At 40.5% G+C, this 22,234-nt stretch overlaps 1 protein-coding gene across 30 annotated transcripts in view; it reads right to left on the reverse strand.

Annotated features, from left to right (window-relative positions):
* CLASP2 (cytoplasmic linker associated protein 2) overlaps window positions 1–22,234 on the reverse strand; it is a gene marked incomplete at both ends in the record, with an annotated part of 157,017 nt that overhangs the window by 72,219 nt on the left and 62,564 nt on the right. For 20 of the 30 annotated variants that reach the window (XM_080715624.1, XM_080715620.1, XM_080715645.1 and 17 more), the window contains 8 exons: window positions 1,383–1,550; window positions 2,553–2,630; window positions 4,285–4,344; window positions 7,558–7,628; window positions 10,032–10,167; window positions 12,292–12,437; window positions 14,604–14,696; window positions 17,687–17,766. In XM_080715624.1, coding sequence (XP_080571750.1) covers window positions 1,383–1,550; window positions 2,553–2,630; window positions 4,285–4,344; window positions 7,558–7,628; window positions 10,032–10,167; window positions 12,292–12,437; window positions 14,604–14,696; window positions 17,687–17,766 — 832 coding nt within the window. Of the gene's footprint in view, window positions 1–1,382; window positions 1,551–2,552; window positions 2,631–4,284; window positions 4,345–7,557; window positions 7,629–10,031; window positions 10,168–12,291; window positions 12,438–14,603; window positions 14,697–17,686; window positions 17,770–22,234 lie in introns of all 30 variants that reach the window. The other 10 variants (XM_080715623.1, XM_080715621.1, XM_080715646.1 and 7 more) reach the window with 1 other exon arrangement.

The raw sequence follows: 22,234 nt of genomic DNA on the forward strand, positions 1-22,234 counted from the left end.
GCCAGACAATAGAAAAATATTAAGTTATATACTGCAATTAAATGGTAAATTTGGTAGTGGTTCTAGGCCTAATATATTACTTTATAACTGCTCTCTTAAGATCTAGGCAGACCACTTCAAGGTGTACAAAATTTAAAGTGGTTTATGTTTATAAAAGTTATACTAGAGTCAGATAAAATATCTTCTTTAGATCCTAGCAACTCTAAATACAGTCTGTAGACGGTGCTGACTTCACACAGCAGCATGTAAAACACGCACAATTCAGGCTCCGCCATGGAGCTGCCGACTCAGGCTCTGAATGGTAACGTGACTTTGAGGCACCTCACGCGCACTTTAAAGTTTGAACACAGTTAAGTAAAACAGGAGCAAAAGGAAAAAATCAACAAAGACAGTTCACCTGAGGTGAGAAACTGATCACAAACCTAAATAGAAGTATGTGTAGAAGTTCAAAGAGAAGTTTAAACAGAGGTTTAGGTAAACTTATTCCTACTGTAATGATTTTTAAAAATCAGGCCCTATCTGTTTTTATTTTGAAAATTTGTAAGCAACCGAACTTTAGTACAACATTCACACCACCCTGTGAGTGCCCTGTTAGAATTTCATGTCCTAGGTGCATCAGTGTAAGCACTAATCCTAGTCCTGCATCAGAGTTGCCTAGGCAACCGGCAACCTTTGTGGGAAGTCGAGGTACAAAAGAAAGAAATTACAGTGGTAGACTGACATTTGTGAGTAGCTCTTCCCCCAGGCAATATGCAGATAATGTGGCACAAGGCATGGGGCCATGAAGATGGACAGAGCCATACAAAGTAGAAAGGCATCAAACATTTTTGGCAACCTCACAGGACTAGAGAGAGAAAAAGTAGTTACTGCCATCAAAGCAGTAAGGATTTGAAACAGCAAATCAAGATGAGAATAGAGTTACAGTGAAGTGAAAGGGGAAATGATTTTGCCCCATTATGGATTTCTGAAATCCTTAAGCTGTGCCAAAGGCAGGAAGGAAAGCAGTGTACTTCTGACCAGTTGCACAGAGTTGTCTAAGTACTCTGAAGACAACTTCTGAATGCCCATTGCCAATTTCTCTACTATAGTGTCCTGGAAAGGGCCACTTACTGCAGGAATACTTTTATCATACTTAATCAGTGCTTCCTAGATGTTGAGACACAAACACAGAAACAAAATATGAATCACCAACCTCTTTACCCAAAGAGAACGAGTTAAGCTGGCATGAGATTCAAACCACGAGACAAAAGACCAAAACCCCAAGTCTACGGGAGCCCCCCTTTTCAAGGCTCTGGGTGAAAGCAGCAGTCAACGTTTCAATTCAGGGAGCTCTGGGGCCGCAGGGAGACACAGAGACGAGTAGGCACCACTGTATGACTTACTTGAGGCTTTCCTGCGAGCTGGATGAGGACCGGTCTGACTGTGGAAGAGACGCTACGCTGCCAGAACTCTTCAAGTAAGACTGAAGGCTTTTCTGATAAGATGGCTCAAGGGAATTATATAATGTTTCAGCTTCACCAGGGAAGTGGTTTCTAAGACCCATATATGTCCTATAATCAAAAGAAAAAGAAAAGCACAAGAAGTAATAGCTTTCCATGATTAGACTTCAGTAAAATGTATATGTTCGAGAAGGGGGAAGATGAGCTCACAGGCTGCTAACACATCACTAGGTATCAGGTAGGATACAGTCTAAACAAGTTCCGGTGGGAAGACTGAGGATTCGGAGAAAACAGACCTCAGGCCGTACCACCTACGGTTTAATGTGAGCCGCCAAACCTCCAGACTCCAGTCGCCACCCACAGAGGTAGCACCACCTCTGCAGGATCGTCGTAAAGATGAGAACGTAACACGCTGCAAACGCTACTTGTCACCCTGGGTATGTGGGACATGCTCAACTAATGACAGCTCCTCTGATTCACAATAAAAGTGCACAGGTCATGATAACACAAGAAGACTCATGATTACACAATTGACAATGGGCAACAGGACAACCTCTCTTATACAGATTTTTATTTTTAATTTTGGTACTGGGAACTAAACTCAGGGGCATTCTACCTCTGAGCTACATTCCCAGAACCTTTTATTTATTTATTTTGAAACAGGGTCTCACTAAGATTACAGGCAAATGCCACTATTCCTGACTTGTACAGATTTAATAGATAAAATCAATCTCAATTCTACTGAAGAGCTAGTCAAGTAGAATACTGGGAACACTTCTGATACTTTTATTCTCTCAACACCATTCCTTTAAAAAAGAGATTAAAACCACCCGGGCGTGGTGGTGCGTGCTTGTAATCCCAGCATTCGGGAGGCTGAGACCGGAGGATCACAGTCTGCAGACAGCCTCGGCTACTTAGTGAGGCCCTCTGTAACTCAGTGAGACCCTGTTTCAAAATAAAGAATAAAAAATAGGGCAGGGGGTATAGCTCTAAGGTAGAATGCCCCTAGGTTCTGTTCCCAGACCTGTAAAAAAAAGAAGAAAAAAAAAAAAGAGAGAGAGAGAGAGAGACCAAAGTGTGTTCAGAGTATCACCAAATCCTCCACAGACTCACTTTCTTGCCTCCAGTCTGGCCTCAGCATCAGCATCATGAATTCCCTTCTTAATGGTTTCAACCAAAACAGCTGCGTGTCTATGGGATAAACACATCTTCAGGTTCATGGATACAGCTCCGTATGCACCACAAATGATACTCACTCTCTGTCACACACCCATCACAAGGAGTGGAAGAGGTAAAAAGATTAGCGAGCAATAATAAATCTAAGACTGCAGGGTTTCCAACAGTAGGTTACCTATGGTTTCCTTCTGACAATCCAATTACTATAAATCTGAAAATAATAATAATAATAATAATAATTTATCTTTTTGGTGGTACTGGGGTTCCTGGAAGCCCTTCTACCTCCAGGCTACACTCCCAGACCTATTTTATACTTTCTATTTGGAAACAGGGTCTCTTAAGCCAGCGCGGCTGGCTTCGAACCTGCGCGATCCTCCTGTCTCCGCCTCCCAAGCCAGGGATTACAAGCGTGTGCCACCACTCCTGGCTGAAAAGAATTATTTTTATAGGATCCTAATAATATATATATATTATAGTACCTAAATTTTAAGTTTTTAATGAATTTGAAAGGGAAAAGAGCCTTCTGTGTGTTTCCTCAGTAACCCAGCTCTGTAGAAAATGATTTGCTAAGAGTACGATCCATTCTGTTCTGACCAAGCTGAATAGGAGCTGGGTCAAAAGAACTTAAAGAAAACTTGAAGTTATTTCACGCCCACCTTAAATAATTAATTATATTTTAAAAATGAGCTGTGAAGCCGGGTGTAGTGGTTCACCCTTCCCCGCGCTTGGGAGGCTAAGACAGGAGGATTGCACAGGTTTGGAGCCAGCCTCAGATACTTAATGAGAATCTGTTTCCAAATAATATATAAAATAGGTCTGGGAGTATAGCCTGGAGGTAGAAAAGCCCCTGGGTTTCACCCCCAGTACCACCAATATATATATATACCAATATATATATATATATTGGTATATATATATATATATATATATATATATATATATATAAATAAAATTAAAAGAAAGAAAGAAACAGCTGTGAAGAGATTTAAGGATTTCCCTTGAAAACAGAAAATCAGCAAAGTAAATAAAGGCTACCTCTAATGTTTCTCAAACTTGAAAGTAATAATATAGCTATGCAAAAAACTGGTGACCAATGATCAAATATGCTTTTTGCATGTACAGACATACTACAATGAAACCCATGATTCTGTTTAATTAACCCGCACTAGTGAGAGTCGGTGACCAACGTGCTGGCCACGTTTTCCTTTCGCTTCTCCCAGCTACATGAGCTGGCACACTGTGTATTACTTGCCCAAAGACACCAACAGTTGGTGTGGAGAAACGAATACCTATCTCTTAAAAAAAAAAAAAAAAAAAAATCTCCTTCCTGTAAAAGGAAGTTCCTTCCTTCCATCTTAAACTATACACAATCTGATGGATTGCAGTTCAGGAAGCCTATCTTACATGAAGAGAGTTATATTTTTAAATCCTGCTCAATTCGGCTTGGAGCACCCTATATAACCCCTTCTACTAAAAACTCGCCACTCCAGACAGAAGAAAAGCATATTCTTCACAGCTCTGATGGTCAGGAGGAACACAACATGACAGCTCTAAAGGAAACCAGTACAAATAAACTTTAAGGCAAAATGAGAAATAATGCGAAACCAATACCATCAGCTTTTAAAAAACTGGTGGCAGTGGGGGCAGCGGCAGGGAGGGCGATGCGTACCTTTCCAATGAATGAGTCTGCCACTCTTGCAACAATAAATCTAAAAACTCAAAGGAACGCCTGGAAAACAAGTTAAGGTACAGTTAAATGTTGTATTAAGAAAGACATGAATATTTTCTTTTATAATACTGCAGTTTACTCCTGCGTTAAAGCAAAAGACATGTTTTAGATATCATAAGTGTGGGATTTTTTTGTGTGTGTGTGTGGTACTGGGGTTCCTAAGTGTGGGATATTTTAATGACCCAACTATTTCTATGCCAAATAGTTCAAAAGGACTCAAAGAGTTCCCTATAACTTTAACTTTAAAATGTTTGCTAAATATAAAATTTAACAAATTTCATGTTAATTTAAAAATATTAGATAAATATCTAGTATGTACTATACAATAAAAAAATACTATAATGACCAAGACAGAAAATTCTAGATTCTTTATTTCTATACTGTTTTCTTAAATGTTTACATCCATGATTTATTTATTGTGGTACTGGGGATGGAACCCAGGGGCATTCTACCTCTGAGCTACAATCCTAGCCCTATTTTTTATTTTCACTAAGTTGTGGAGGGCCTAAGTAGCTACGGCTATCCTTAAACCTGCAATCCTCCTGTCTCAGCCTCTCAAATACTGGGATTATAAGCATGCGCTACCACGCCTAGCTACATCCATGATTTTAAATCAAGTTAATATACATTTTCTCCTCAGCCCTCTAGCTTCCAACAGAGTTGTAGAGCTGGGACTTAAAACCTTAGCCTTCTGACTCCAGGGCTCAGTAAGAATCACGTGACACCATCTCCCTTCATATTTTGAATTTATCAAATCTCCCTCAGTCATCATCATCATCAACAGAGCTTTAGTTCAGACTCTGCCTTTCTCTTACATGAATGATCACAACTCCTACTTAAACCAATGTTTCTCATCTTTTTCATCAATCACTGTTCACAGCTGGAATACAAATTAGGCTGGGTGACATTAAGCTCCTCACTAAAAATTAATAGTTGTCAAACACTCCTACTACCTAAGTGTTGATACTGAGTTGTCTTTATGACATCTGAAGTCTCCAATCCCAATGTGAGCCGCCTCCCAGTCTCAACCACTGCAGCCTCCTGGCGTCGTGTTCTGGCCTCAGTGGCCCAGAGCTCCCCAGCACATGGCACAACTTGACGTCTGTGTCTGGACTGCACCCAACACGTCCCCTACAGCTAAAGCCAATTCTATGGTGCAATCCCAAACTCCCTCTTCTCCGTCACATTACCGTTCATCCAACTACCACTGCCCTCAATACAAGACAGACCAGTGAACCTTTTTCTGCAAAGACCAGGGAGTAAATATTTTACGTGTTGTGAACCATATAAAGTTTCTGCAGCATCACATTCTTTGTCCTCACCCCATCCCCATTTGAACAGTATCCTTTAAAATGTAAATAAAGCAGGTGTGGTGGCACAAGCCTATAATCCCAGTAGTACTTGGGAGGCTGAGACAAGAGGATCATAGGTTTGAGGACAGTCTCGGCAGCATAGTGAGACTCTCAACAACCTAAGGAGGCTCTGTTTCAAAACTCAAAATAAAAAGGGTCAGGGATGTAGCTCAGAGGTATGAATGCCCCTGGGTTACTTCCTAGTACCTTAAAAAAAAAAAATTCTTGCTTATAGTTTTACTAAAACAGGCTGTTGGCAGATTTGACCTATGGGCTGTTGTTTGAGAGAGGTAACTGATAAATTTTGGTTGCCAAAACTTTCAACCATTTAAAGAAGTAATAATGTTTTATTCAGCTTCTAACATTCAAAGTACTTAGATAAATATGGTTATCAAATTTTCAAAAAAAGGAAAGATCTGTTAACAATTATCTTAAGTATAGAATTCACAAACCTCTTCCTACTTTATTTTATTTTGCAGTACTAAGGATTGAACCCAGGAGCATTCTACCTCAGAGCTACATCCCCAGCTCTATTTTTTATTCTTTATTTTTTTTTTAATTTTTTTATATTTTTGTGGTACTGGGGATGGAACCCAGGGGCCCTCTACCTCTGGGCTACACTCCCAGACCTATTTTATATTTTATATGGAGACAGGGTCTCTTAAGCCTCTTAAGAGGCTGGCTTCGAACCTGCATGATCCGCCTGTCTCAGCCTCCCAAGCGCGGGGATTACAAGTGTGCGCCACCACGCCTGGCTTTTATTTTTTATTTTTGAAACAGGGTCTTACTAGGTTGCAGAGAGTCTTACTTAAGTAGCTGAGGCTGGCTGTGAATCTGTGGTCCTCCTGTCTCTGCTTCCCAAGTACTAGGATTATAAGCATGTGCCACCACACCCGGCTCCCTAGCTTTATTACTGATGGTGGTATTAAACATTGTGAAATCAAGCTAAGCACGGTGGTGCATGCCTGTAATCCTAGTACTTGGGAGGCTGAGACAAGAGGACCACAGGTTTGAGGCCAGCTTTGGTGATTTAGCAAGATCCTGAGGAGCTTAGCAAGATGGTTTCAAAACAAACAAAAATAAGGATAGGGCTAAGGGTGTAGCTCAGAGGTAGATGTCTTCCTACTCAGTACCATACCAAAAAAAAAGAAAAAGAAAGAAAAAAAAGAAATTATAAAGAGAGGGGGACTAACAGCTTTGCTGCACCTTTTTATTCTCTTGCCAACACTAGGCTATTCTAACACTTCTGCTAACATGTACCTCATTCTTGCATTCCACAGGTGGACGTACTGGCCCTACTAGCGCACGCGGACACCCAAGTTCAGAGCAGTTCAATAATTACCCGAGGCAGGACAGTCAGGCAGTGGTCCTTGCAGAGCTCTAGCCCAGTCCTGCCTCGGGACGCTCTGAAAACCAAGGCAAGAGGTAGTCCAGACGGACCAAGGCGCCATTTGGTAAGACCAGGAACTGTAAGGAAGTGGCCACAATAATTGCTTCCTTTAAATGAAAATGTTTTATTACTAATTCTTTGGAAACCAATCTTAAGAAATTAATGACAAGCAATTTTTATACCAAACTAGGAATTAAAAATTATGCAATGATGCCAGGCGTGGTGGGCACGCTTGTCATCCCCGCGCTTGGGAGGCGGAGACAGGAGGATCGCGCAGGTTCGAAGCTAGCCGCGCGCGCTGGCTTAGGAGACCCTGTTTCCAAATAAAAATGTAAAAATAGGTCTGGGAGTGTAGTCCGGAGATAGAAGGGCTTCCAGGAACCCCAGTACCACCAAAAAAAAAAAAAAAAAAAAAGCAATGTTAAAGTTAAAGTGAAGAAAAAACCTTTAAAAAAAAAAACAAAAACTTACCTCCTTACAGGAACTGACTTTGATGTGCAATTGCTCGTTATTAAAGGTATAAGCCTGGGTACGTGAGTATGCTGAAAAAGAGGTTTAGAAAAGGATGAGAATACTGTGTATTTTAGGTAGTCCTCCTGTCTTAGAGTAGGACTTAGATATTTTATAAGACAAAAACTATGCATGAGATTTTTTAAAAAATTAAGAAACGTTTTCACAAAGTAAAGTAAAAGTAATGATGATCTAGTTTCAAACAGACAGCTGTAGTGTAGTAATATATAACAAAAACAAGTTAACTGTATAACTGGGAAGAACACAGCTCAGTAGAGTTGATGGGGGCAGAGAGACTGGGCATGAACTGACCACATTTTTCTGAATCGCATGGCTACTGCTGGTGGAAAATAAGAACTGGTGTTATAAAAGCAGGTAATCAGTGAGACTCTGACTACTGGGAATGCACCTTGAAATGGCTGGACCACAGCTCTCTAGAGTTCAGGTACAAGTTCAACAGACATAATCTTCTATTAGAAGTTTTGTGGTTGAATCCAAGGGTATTATTCTACCTGTGAACTATACCCCCAGTCCACTTATTTTTTTTTTTTTTTGAAACAAGGTCTAAGTTATTATATGCTGGCCTTGAATCTGTGAAGCTCCTATTTCAGCCTTCCAAGTATTAGATTACAGGCATGCACCAATGCACCTGGCCATCTACTAGTAATTCTTATATTCTTCTTTAGTGAAACAAATACTAAAAAGATCACAATATAGAATAAAATAGCAACCTAAACGTATGTATTGGAAGCTGTGAATTTTCTGTTTTTCTTCAGAGCTAATGGTATAGGTTGAGCTACCTAGGAAGCATACTCTGGGATAGTACAGTATACAAGGTATTTGTTAAGCAGCGCCCTTGGGATCGACATGGCTGGAGGGAAGAGAGGAAACAAGAGTACACAGAGGAAGAAACTGAACTATGGTAAGACCCATGACTTCTCTGTCCCAAGCCATCAGGAAGCTGTAGGTAAAATGGTCCCTCAGAATAATCTTAAATTGGTCCACAATAGTCAAATCTTAAACTCTGACATCAATCAGGTACTGAATATGGATCAATTAGTTACTGAATAGGGAATATAATTTTTTTTATTTTTTGTAGTACTGGGGATGGAACCCAGGGGCATTCTACCTCAGAGCTACATCCCCAGCCCTATTTTTTAGTCTTTATTTTGAAATAGGGTCTCCCTGAGTTGCAAAGGGCCTCACTAAGTAGCTGAGGCTGCTCGAGAACAGCAATCCTCTTGTCTCAGCCTCCCGAATGCTGGGATTCCAAGTGTGCACCATCATGCCCGGCTTTGAATAGGGAATATTTTCTAAGAAAAGTGAACCAAAAGTTCAGCAAATTTTTAGTCCATATGTAAAGGGAAAAAAAAAATTTTAAAGGCCATTTCAAACTATGCAAAAATAAAAATACAAATGAAAATTGAGAAAACATTAAAGTTAAATGAGAATTGACCTAGATAAAATTAAACACTAGCTAAGAGAAGCAAAAAGAAACTATAGTTGATTTCCAATTGCTGAAAGTGAAAATAAACTTGTTGAACAACAGTTAAGATGGTAAATAAAATGAATGTGATAAAATATGTACACACACACGCACATCATTTGCATTCTCTATTTCTGTGGCAAGCATGTTTGTACAGGCACAGAAGTTTGAAAAAGCGTACACATAAATGGCTAGAGTAATTAGTTATGCAAGAGTAGAATTCAAGGGAAGAGATTTGTTTGTGTATGCATGTATGTGTGTACTGGGTATTGAACCAAGGCCATTCTACCTCTGACTTATACCCATAGCTCTTTTTTTTTTTTCCCTAAACAGGGTCTTGCTAAGTTACTGAGTCTGGTCTAGAGCCTGTGATCCTCCTGCCTCAACTTCCAATGTACTGGGATTACAGGCATATACTCATCCCTAGCTTCTTTTTTTTTTTTTTTTTTTTTTTTACCTCCGGGATACACTCCCACAGGCTATACTCCCAAACCTATTTTTTATTTAACTTTTATATTTGGAAACAGGGTCTCTTACGCCAGCGAGGCTGGCTTCGAACCAGCGCGATCGATCTGTCTCCGCCTCTCAAGCACGGGGATTACAAGCGTGCACCACCATGCCCGGCCTTAGCTGCTTTATTTTTTAAATAAATGCTCTGTTTCTTTGGGCATCCTCAAGATATACATGAGTGCAAATACTAAGAATTTCCTGCCTATAACACTTATAATTACACATATATATGTATCACAGTCTATGTATCATAGTCTATGGTCAGGCATGTTTATTTTATAATATTCTGAATTATTTACATGTTCCATAATGACTACAATAATCATGTACTGTTTTTGCTACTGGAAAAGTAATTCAAAAGCGATCTCCCTCCTTGGGGCTGAGAATGCACTGGTGACCTACTGAACACGCAGAGAGGGATGGAGGCGGCAGAGCCTACCCGGATGATGAACCTGACGGCTGCACATCCAGAAGTCGCCATGACCTTCGCACTGTTAGGGACCAGATTAAAAAGCGTAGGGACGATGGCTTCAGCCCCATGATCAAACTTGTTTCCCAAAACTGTTGAAAGATGGCTAGAAAGGAAGACAGAAACTATTTTAATAGTTTAATATAAAATAAAGATAGGATTATATTGTGTGTGTGTGTGTGTGTGTGTGTGTGTGTGTGTGTGTGTGTGTGTGTTACTAGGGATTGAACTTGGGGTTGTTCTACCTCTGAGCTACAGCCCCATATCTATATTATTTAATTTTTTTCACTCTGAAGCAAGGTCTCACTAGTTGTGGAAGGCCTTGCTAAGTTGCTAAGACTGGCCACAAACCTGCGATCCCCCAGTGTCAGCCTCTCCAGTACTGGATTACAGGCATGCGCCAGCACAACCATGAGACGTTAGCATACTCTCACTGAATTAACTTGGGAATTTTAACTTCTATTAGTTCTAATGGGTAAATTAATAAGCTCTGGCTGCCTTAAATTTTGTTTTTAAACAGATATTTTATTTCTGATGTCTCAACAATTTAAAGATCAAAATATTTTACAAAATCTTACCAAAATCAGTGATCTTCAAGGTAGTCTCTGTATGTATTAATGGTATCATCACCCTTTGTTTTTTTTTTGTTTTTTTTTTTTTTGGTGGTACTGGGGTTCCTGGAAGCCCTTCAACCTCCAGGCTACACTCCCAGACCTGTTTTATATTTTTATTTGGAAACAGGGTCTCCTAAGCCAGCGCGCGCGGCTGGCTTCGAACCTCCGCGATCCTCCTGTCTCTGCCTCCCAAGCGCGGGATTACAAGCGTGCGCCACCACGCCCGGCTTTGTTTTTGTTTTTATCTTTGGTCACAGATACCCCCTGACATCTTTGAAAAATTACTTTAGACTCCATGATTGAAAATAGAACTGTAGCAGAGCATGGTGGCGCACGCTTGTAATTCCAGCACTTGGGAGGCTGAGACAGGAGGATCGCACAGGTTCAAAGCCAGCCTCAGCTACTTAGTGAGGTTCTCAACAACTTAGGCCATTTCCAAATAAAATATAAAACAGCTCTGGGAGTGTAGCCCAGAGATGAAAGAAAGAAAGAAAGAAAGAAAGAAAGAAAGAAAGAAAGAAAGAAAGAAAGAAAGAAAGAAAGAAAGAAAGGAGATAGAGATAGAGATAGAGAGAGAGAGAGAGAGAGAGAGAGAGAGAGAGGGAGAAGGGAAGGAAGAATGAAAGAAAATAAAACTGTAACATATGAAAGCCATTTGGGTAATCTTAAAGACACCTTCTTCTTTCCAAATCTGTAAAAAACTAATGCAACTTTAATGATTTTTGTTAAAACATTTAGGAAAGATGCTGTAATCACTTAGTTTTCACAGTGTTTAAGGCACTGATCAACTTAAATGAATTTATACAGTATATTACTTAAAATCCATGGTCGAGACAGAGTTAAGTCCCAAAATTCAGATTTTTGATTCAAAGAGGTACTCAGACCTACTTACTGGTGTTCAGTTATAAAGTTGGTTTCCCAGTGTCTCAATTCACAGGCAAAAATGAGCCTCAACTCAAAAGCAAGGGGGTGCCAGCTGTGTGTAGGAGCTGTCTGTCTTCAGAGTTCTGTTCTGGAAGTCAGGTAACATAGCTGGGAATCAGCTTGATTTTTATAAGCTTGTTGGGCGCGGTGGCCTTCTAGTTTAGCGCTCACAGGGCACTATTCCTATATGGTGGCCTTTCTGGGGCCTCTACTGCATGCCCTGGGCGTTTGACAAGGTCTTTCCATTCTGGATGGCAGATCTGGAACCTCTTCCAGCCTGGAATGAGCTCTGGGAATTGCTGTTTACCATAAAGTCCCTTTCCTCTTCTCGGAGATTAACCCTTTCACATCCACTGACTGGTACTGAGCAAGGCTCATGATCACATAGATTTTCACAGCTCCTTTCCTGTCTCTCTTTCTCCACAATTCTGTATTGTGAATTCTGGTCACCTTCATTAACACTCTTTCTGACACTTTGGCGAGTTATCCCTCCGAGGCAATGGCGCTGCTCTGCTCTCTTGGTCGGCCTCCCCGCGGTCTTGGAAGGCCCTCCGGGTAAGACTGAACGCCTCGCACTGCGCCATGTGTACCTTTCAAGAGTCCCCCGCTACCGTTTCGCTTAGTGAGTACTCTATCAAAGCGTACTAAATCGATTCAGTAAGAATCACTTATCACAAAGGAAATATACTTACGCCACAGTAATGCAAGCTTCTCGAACCACCTGGGATCTGAGGTCCTTAGCAGAGAGCTTAAGTGCTCCATCCAATAGCCGTAAATGCTGGAAGAAGCAATCATACTGTGCAGCTCCAGCAACAAGCAGAGATCGAATTTTCTTAAGCTAAAATAAAGAGAACTTTCATTAAAGGTGGTAATACAAATGTAAAAAAAAAAAAAAGAAAGAAAAGAAAAGAAAGAAAAATAAAAAATAAAACAACATAAGGTTTACCATTTTATCCCCCCCACTTTGTTTCCCTTTCATACTGAGGATGGCATTCTATCTCTAAATTATACCTATTCTACTTTTTATTTTTTATTTTATCTCTGAATTACACCTATTCTACTTTTTATTTTGAAACAGGGTATTGCTAAGATGGTGAGAACCTCACTAAGTTGCTGAGATTGGCCTTAAACCTGCAATTCTCCTGCCTCAGCCTACCAAATGGTAGGGTTACAGGTGTGCACCACCCGGCCTGGCTTAACCATTTTTCAAAGTAAAGAATTCATGCAACCATTGGCACTATCTCTAAGGAAGTCTGTTTTTAGTACTGGGGATTGAATGCAAGGCCTTTCTATCTCTGAGTTATACTCCAAGACCCCCCATTTTTATGACACCAGAGATTGAAATCAGGGGCATTCTACCTCTAAGATATACTTAGACCCTATTTGAAAATATAAGAATAATGCCTGGTGTGGTGGCGCACGCTGTAATCCCAGCATTTGGGAGGCTGAGACAGGAGGATTGTGGTTCACGGCCAGCCTCAGCTACTTAGTGAGGCCCTTCACAACTCAGTGAGACCCGGTTTCACGATACAGAATAAAAAAGGCCAGGTTTTAATTACACACTTGTAATCCCAGTACTTGGGAGGCTGAGACAGGAGTATCACACAGGTTCGAAGCCAGCCCCAGCTACTTAGTGAGGCTCTCAGCAGCTTAGTGAGACCCTGCTTCCAAATAAAGTATAAAATCAGTCTGGGAGTATATCCTGGAGGTAGAAAAGCCCCTGGGTTTCACCCTCAGTACCACCAAAAGAAACAAACAAATAAACAAAACAATTTGGAGCCACATTTTCCTTTGTTATGATGAGAAATCATCCTCCATGTATGTCATAAAAGCCACATTTATCAAAAGGACCTGTTTCATCCATCAAATTAATTAAAACGGAGGATTCTGTGGGTGGGCTGATCTGGAGCTCCACGAGCAGAAAGGAAGCTTCACAAGGAACCTTTCTGTGGTTTCTTGAGGACTTAGAGGTACTCATTTTATACATGTAATTTGGCCATACAATTATTATTATATTTTGGTGTGTGTTGAACCCAAGGGGTATCTACCTCTGAGCTACACCCTCCAGCCCTTTTTATTTGAAACAGGGCCTAAGTTGTGGAGGGGCTCGCTAAGTTGCCTGGGCTGGCCTCAAATCTGCAATCTTTCTGTCTCAGACTCTCAAGTACTAAGATTATAGACATGGGCCACCATGCCCAGCTTGGTCATATAAATGTGAAAATTTTACAAAATTTAACATAAAATATATAGTCTGATATATAGTCTCTTTTCAATACAAAAATATTTTTAAATTTATAAAATAAATATTTTCCTCAAGAAAAAAAAATTTTTTTTCAGTATTGGAGACTGAACCCAAGGGCATTCTACCTCTGAGCTATACCACCAGCCCAATTTTTTATTCTTATTTGGAGACAGGGTCTCACTGAGTTACAGAGGGCCTTGCTCAGCATCTGAAGCTGGCCTCGAACCTCCTATTTCAGTCTCCCAAGTACTGGGATTACAGAAGTGCGCCACCAAGCTCAGCTTTAAATAAAATATTCTTAACTGAAGGCTATCCAAAACCATGTTCATCACAATTATGAAAAAAGCAAGATAAACAGGGGCAATGCTGTGAAGTTATGATAATATTACGGAGATATTGGGCATGCAAGCACAATGAAATGGTTTACTGGCACTCTCACAGGGTGTGAATGATGCCGATGGGCGACTACGCACTCGCCACAGAGCTCAGCGTCCTCAGCGGCTCACGCGCGCACACGTGGAGAGGCCCCAAACGCGGGGACCAGCGGCACCCATCAGCAAAAGAGATTAAACACAGACCCCACGTCTACCGACGCTCAGGGTCTCAGCGTGGATTCCAAAAACTAATGGTACCTATTTCTCCATTTTCTTAGTAAATTTCAGACAGTACTACTGAATTTCCATGTTTTTGGAAAGGAACATTAAAAAAAAAAGAAGAAGAAGAAGAAGAAGGACAGGAGGAAAAAACAAAAAGAAAACTTACTGCATTGGCACGCTGGTCCCAATCGTGCTTGTCATCTGACAAAATTTCCCTGATTTTATTTAACGTTTCTTCAAGTTCTCGACTAGAATAGATCTTAAAGAAAAAAAAATCAGAATTATAACATTTTTACCATAAACAATATCAAAATTTCACCTTGTTTAATCTTTCACACAACACAGTAAGGTTATTTTCATACTAGCACCGTGTCTTAAGGGAGAATACATAACAATAATACAATGATTAAAATGCTTTGTTCTTCATTTTGAAAACAAAATGTAAATTGGTTTTATATCCAAGAATAAAAACAGGCCTGTTTTATAAAAATTACATTCATAATATTTATTATACAATATTGTCAAAGTCATGATAGACTGCAGTCAGGATAGCCACAAGTTTTGGGGGTTTTTTGGTGGTACTGGGGGTGGAACCCAGGGGCCTTCTACCCCTGGGCTACACTCTCAGACCCATTTTATACTTTATCTGGAGACAGGGTCTCACTGAGTTGCTGAGCGCCTCACTCAGTAGCTGAGGCTGGCTCTGAACCTGTGCGGTCCTCCTGTCTCCGCCTCCCAAGCGCAGGGATTACATGTGTGCGTCACCACACCCGGCTAGCCACAGGTTTGTGTTTCTTCTGGAGACAACTGTTTGCTAAACAGCCGCACACCACTATTCTTTCATTCATTTAACAAATAATACATAACAGGAATACACTATTCACATAACTGGGATATATTGTGATGAACAAAAATAGACACGAAATATTTGTCTTTCCCTTTTGAACCTCACAACCTGAGACTTTCAAAAATGAAATGAATGACATAAAATATGAAATTAAAAGTAGTTACTATCACTAATTACTGTAAGTACCACAAAGTAGTACATACAATATTCCTGCAAATTACATCAGCAAAGTCTATATAGAATAATAGGTTAACCTAGTCAGGCAGGCTGAGCCTGAGCTCAGGGATGAGTAGAATATAGTTAGGCAGCACGGAAATGGCTCTGCTTTCCTTAAGGGTAGAAGCACGCCAAAGGCCCTGCGGCAGAAGCACACCGAAGGAAGTGCCACCAGGACCAGCAGTGAGCCACAGGACAGGTCTGCGCCAGTCAGCGCCAGCACCTCCAGCAGCCAGGCTGAGGGGCATCTCCTGCCAGGGTGGATGTGATGGCGGCAGCTTTTCTCCTCCAGAGCTGAGGCCTCAAGCTCAGTAAGCCTGTGAGGTCACCATTCTAACAAAACACACTGATCAACAAAAGGTGTTCAAGTCCAGCTAAATTTCAACAACTGTTCCTACAACATGAATCTTTCCCTTGTACCAAAGGGAAAAAAAATATAAGAGGAGGGCGGCTTGTTTTCTAAATAGTAAATATGCTAAAATTTAAAACAATTTAAAAACGACCACAATACACTGAAATCAGAAATATTTAAAAAGTTTTCTTAAGAGTTTAAATAGCTGCAGACAACGTTTTGTTTCAGAGAGCTCAATACATGCAGAAAGTAGTTTGAAAATGATTCAATGTGAAATTTTTCAAGAGGACATTGAGCATTCATATCCATTAGACCAAAAAAAAAGTATTCCAAGTGCCAGCACGCATTGGCAAGGATGAGATGAAGCAAGAATGTTCTTAGAGGGGAGTTAAACAGCACCATAATCCTACAAGGCAATATCTAGCAAAGCTGAAACAGTATCATCGTACACTTCCATTCCCTAGGTTTAGCCCCTAAAGAAATGCCTACAAATAACGAAGAATATATGTATAAAAATCTTCATCACAGAAGAAGAGTAGAAGGTTGGAAATAACCTCACTGCCTGTCAACAAAATGTGTAAATACAACAGAATACCACCTATCAATTAAAATGAATAAGAAATCATAAATTTTACATTATAGAAAATACAAAAACAACAGAATAAAAAGTCAGGCTACTGGAATATGATGTACAATATAGTATTTATATTATTTTTTTGAGTGTGTGTGTGTGTGTGTGTGTGTGTGTGTGTGTGTGGTGTTGGAGATTGAACCCAAGGGCATCCATTCTACTCTGAGGTATACTACCAGTCCTATATTATTTGGAAACATGGCCTCACTAAGTTGCAGAGTCTGGCTTTGAACCTGCAAGCATCCTGTCTCAGCCTGTGCCACCATGGCCAGCTATTTATATTTTTAATGGTACTCTTATTTATAGCTATGTCCACTCAATTTCTTTCTTTTTTTTTTTTAATGTGCTGGGGATTGAACCCAAGGGCATTCGACCTCTGAGCTACAGCCCCTGCCCAATTTTTATTCTTTATTTTGAAACAGGGTCTCACTGAGTTGCAGAGGGCCTCACTCAGTAGCTGAGGCTGGCCGTGAACCAGGATCCTCCGGTCTCAAACTCTAAGTCCCGGGATTACAGTGTGCTCCAACAGGCCTGGCTGTGTGCTCTATTTCAATACCTCCTGAATGAGTAAATTTCAAACATTTATCAGCTAGACTTCAATATTCTCTGGATTAAACACTCATGAATTCTGTCAAAATATAAATATTTCATTTTGAAGCACTCATAATATTTTTTCTTTTCCTCTTTTTATTCATTGAGTAACATTGTTTTTATTTTCATGCTACTTCAGTAAAATATTAAACAATAAAATTTTTAACTCATTAATTCAAGAATTAGAGCTTCAGCCAGGCCTGGTGATGCATTCCTGTAATCTCAGCGCTTGGGAGGCAGGAGGATAGCAGGTTTGACATCAGCCTGAGCAACTTTGTTAGGCCCTGTTTCAAAATTAAAATAAATAAATAAATAAATAAATAAATAAATAAATAGGACTGGGGGTGTGGCTCAGTAGTAGAAGTCTCTGGGTTCAATCCCTCAGTACCACAAAAACAAACAAACAAACAAACTTGAATTTCAAACTGGACAACACAATGTAATTGATTCAATTTTACTTAAGCCTTCTCTTTACTAAAAAAAAAAAAAAAAAAAAAAAAAAAATCGCATGAAAATCTATACCAAGAAATAAGAGCGTCAAAAGAAGTTTATAAATATAAACAGGCATAGAGGCACTGTTCACGGAGAGTGCCACTTTACTGGTGGCCTTACCTGAATAGAAGGGACATCTGTAAAAGCTTTTATAAAGTCATCTTCATCAACTGCTCCAGCACCTCCTTCTTTTGAAGCACCTGCTAATTAAAAGGAAATTAATTTCCTAAGGTTTCTTTTAAGGTATTTTAGCACTAAGCACACACAAACACAAACTATCCCTTTGGTTTGAACAAAGGCATAATCTTTAAAGATATTCCAATTTATAAGAAAGCAATTAAAAGTCTTAGTCAAGATACATGGAAGTAGTTGACAAAGTCTCCATATGGAATTAGGGTAGGTCATAGGAAGATTCAAGCTACACGAACAGTGCTTCCCAGACCCCTTCCCCATTCGATGCACTGCAAGAACAAGCTACAATGGAAAGTCAATCATTTAAGTTTTTTGTTTTTGTTTTTTTGCTGTACTGGGTATGGAACCAAGAAGCAGTCTACCTTTGAGCTATACCCCCAGCCCTATTTTTTTTTATTCTTTATTTTGAAACAGGGTCTCGCTGAGTTGCAAAGGGCCTCACTAAGTAGCTGAGGCTGTCTGCGAACTGCGATCCTCCTGTCTCAGCCTCCCAAGAACTGGGATTACAAGTGTGTGTCACCATGCCCGGCAAGGACAATCATTTTAAAAGCTGGAGCGCAACTTGAAACAACACTAAATTTCAGTGAATCGTGAAGCGGGAGTGACAAGAAGGGCCCACTTATGCTGCTAATGTCAGGAAAGCATGTGAGAGAAATGAGGGTCCTGAAATTAAATTTAATTACACAAACACTTTTCTCTACGGTAAGCAGAAAATTCAAAAGGAAACTTAATAGGCAGCAGTTACTTAAGAGCCAGTAATGAAGCTACTATCTTTTAGCTCAAAATTCACTTTTTTTGAGATGCTAAAGCCTTGTATTCACCAAGCCATTGTTTTTCTGTTGATTCTAATGGCTGTCTGCTAAGGTCCAGCAATAGGGAATTTCTGAGAGACTAGAGGAAGGAGCTACTCCTTCCTGCGCCTTCCCTCCCATGGCAGCACCTAACTCCAGCTTCAAGGTTATCGAGCGCTCACTGACTCAGCGCACTGCCCGGAGACAACAGGCTGCTACCCCTGACCGACCCGCAGATCTCTGTGAGCTCTAACAGCGCTAAGACTTGGAACACAGAAGGGCACGCCAAAGTCGTACAGCAGTAAAACTGCACAAAGTAAAAACCCAATGAATAAGCTAAAAGGGGAACTAAGACACGCATGAAACAGAATTGTGTGTGTGTGTGTGTGTGTGTGTGTGTGTGTGTGTGTGTGTGTTTTACTAGGGATTGAACCCAGAGAACCACACCCCTCCAGTTTTTTTTTTGTTTTTTTTTTGTGGTGGTACTGGGGATGGAACCCAAGGGCTTTCTACCTCCAGGCTATACTCCCAGACCTATATTATATATCTACATATATACATATACATATATATATATATATATATATAAAATATCTGCAGATCTCTCACTAAGTTGCTGAGCGCCTCATTAAGTATCTGAGGCTGGCTTTGAATCTGTGTGATCCTCCTGTCTCAGCCTCCTAAGTGCGGGGATTACAAGCGTGCGCCACCATGCATGGCCACCTATTTTATTTTTTATTTGTAAACAGGGGCTCACTAAATTGCTGAAGCTGGCCTCAAACCTGTGATCCTTCTGTCTTAGCCTCCCAAGTACTAGGATTACAGGTGTGCACCACTATGCATGGCAGCAAAGTTATTTTTTAGATATTGAAAAAAACTCAGCTGGGAGTGATGGCGCACATCTGTTATCCCAGTACTCAGGAGGCTGAAATAGGAAAATTACAAGTTCCGGGCCAGCCTCAGCAACTCAGCAAGAAAAGACCTCGTTTTAAAATAAAAAATAAAAAGGAATGGGAGTATAGCTCAGAGACAGAATAATTCTCCTAGATTCAACCCCCAGTATAAAAAACAAAACAAGCCTCCCCAAAAACATATGTACTCTCTGTCTTACCAACATAATTAAAACAGTCTTGGTAGATAATTAAAACTAAAAATTTTAATTGTATATTGTACATGATAAATATTTACAATTTTTATCTCTCAATGAGAAAAGCCCCCCCAAAAAACAGGAAAATAATTAAAATTAAATTTGAAGGTGGCTAGATGTAAAATCAATTTGTACACATCAATTTCATTTCTAAGCACTAAGCAATGGCAACAAAATTAGAAATTGTGTGTGTGGGGGACACTAAGGATTAAACCCAGGGTGTTCTACCTCTGAGCTACACCTCAGCCCTACTTTTATTTGTATTTTGAAATAGAGTCTCACTACATTACTGAGGCTGGCTTCAAGCCTGTACTCCTCCTGGATCAGCCTCCCAAGTCCTGCGAATGTGGGTATGCACCACTAGGTCCAGCTTAGAAAATTCAACTTAAAAAAAAAAATACAAAGTATAATAGTAACTATTTGAAATATGCAAAAATCAATCTAAAGCTTAAAAGTTAAAAAATTGGGGAGATAATAAGAAATTTTAATGAGACAGTCAGACTAAAATAGAAAAATATTCCACGTTCATGAATAGAAAAATCAGTATCATAAAGATGTCGACTCTTCCGTGCAACAAGAATCAGGCTTCTGAAAAGAATTCTCCTGGAACATGTCAAAGTGATTCTAAAGTGACATGGAAAACCAGCTGACCAAGAGTGTTCACACACTTCTGCAACAGAGAGGAAAAGGGTATCTGTTCCACCAGATAGTCTTACAACACTGAAATAATTTTAACTAGATGTTAGTACAGAGATAGACCGACTAACCAAAAGAATAAAATGCAAAGTTAAAAAACTAGATCCTCCCACAAAAAAATATATATGACGCTTTTAAATATGACAAGAGAGCCAGGCGTGGTGGTGCACACTTGTAATCCCAGCATTTGGGAGGCTGAGATGGGAGGATCGCAGGTTCATGGAACAGCCTCAGCTACTCAGTGAGGCTCTCCACACAACTTAGTTGGACGCTGTCTCAAAATAAAAAATAAGACTGGGGGTGGGCGTGTAGCTTGAGGTAGAATGACCCTGCATTTTCATCCCCAGTACCTCAAAAAAATGAATAAATAAATAAATAAATATGACAATTATTAGCCCATTTTCTGTTATAACCAAAAGTCTGAGGAAAGGAGGTTCACGCAGCTCAGAGATGGCGCCGCTGACATCAGCCGGCATGGTGGAGCGCTGGAGACAGCCTCCAAACAAGTGGCTGCAGGTGGAGCCGGGCGTGGTGGCGCACGCTTGTAATCCCAGCATTTGGGAGGCTGAGACCTGGAGGATTGCGGTTCGCGGACAGCCTCGGCTACTTAGTGAGGCCCTCTGCACTCAGTGAGACCCGGTTTCAAAATAAAGAATAAAAAACAGGGCAGGGGGTGTAGCTCAGAGGTCAAATGCCCCTGAGTTCTATCCCCAGACCAGAAAAAAAAAAAAAAAAAAAAAAAAAACCCAAGTGGCTCCCGGTGGGAGCACTGCAAGAGTGCGGCCTGTCACACAGGGAGCCAGAGGACCCAGAGGGCAGGGCCAGCCTTTGACCATCACCTGGTTGTGAGAACTACCCAGGAACCCAGGAGAATTACTTAACCCCTTCCAAGGCGGTACCCTCAGTGACCTGGATACCTCCCACAGGTATTAGAGGTCTTAAAGATCCCATACCACCTTTCAACCACACCACACGAGGGACCAAGCTTTCAACATGCACCTTTGGAGGGCACACTCAGACCAAATCACAGCAACAGAGAAAAGAAATGATCCCGTCAATGGGAAAAGTAGGACCTGTCCAATAATAAAGTTGCCAAACTCTAGAAAAGAAAACATGTCTAAGGCCATACCACCCTGATCTAGTTATCTCAGGAGCGAAGCAGCTTTGGGCCTAGTTAGTACTTGGACTGGAGAACAGGGGAAGTCGCCCTTGGAATTTGGTGGAGAAGGGAAAGAAAGAAACAAGAGATAAGGGCTCTTGTGAAACAAGATGATAATCCCAAATTCAGAAGAGCAAGTCCTGCACACATTTGGGGTAAGGGAGCTGCACTTCTCTATACAAGCAGAAGAGGGCATTCTCCAATAAGAAACGGAGCAGGCCTTTCTTCTGGGCCTCAGAACCATGTTAGTTACTCGTACTCCAGGAAAATCCAACGCATCATCAGAAAGAGAGAAAAATAACCTAATGCCTATTGTAGGCTATAATAAGAAAACAAAGAAGGAACGTAACTGTTTAAAAACCAAACCCATACAATAGAAACTACAATATTTCAACATGAATTAAAAAATAATAAGGCAGCAATTATGCGTATGAAAACCAGATACATTAGAATGTCAAAATGCAGAAGAGATAGAAGACATGGACAGACAGCAGGCTAAAGTCAGGAAAGAAATTTTCCAAAAAGACAAAGTCGCGGGGCGTGGTGGTGCGCCCCTATAATCTCGGTACTTAGGAGGATCACAGGTTCGAGAGCAGCCTCGCAACTTAGTGAAGCCCTCAGCTACTTAGTGAGACGCTGTTTCCAAATAAAAAATAAAATGGTGTTGGGGGTGTAGCTTGGAG

The sequence above is a fragment of the Muscardinus avellanarius genome (genome assembly GCF_963383645.1).
Source record: "Muscardinus avellanarius genome assembly, chromosome: 18".
Taxonomy (NCBI): domain Eukaryota; kingdom Metazoa; phylum Chordata; class Mammalia; order Rodentia; family Gliridae; genus Muscardinus; species Muscardinus avellanarius.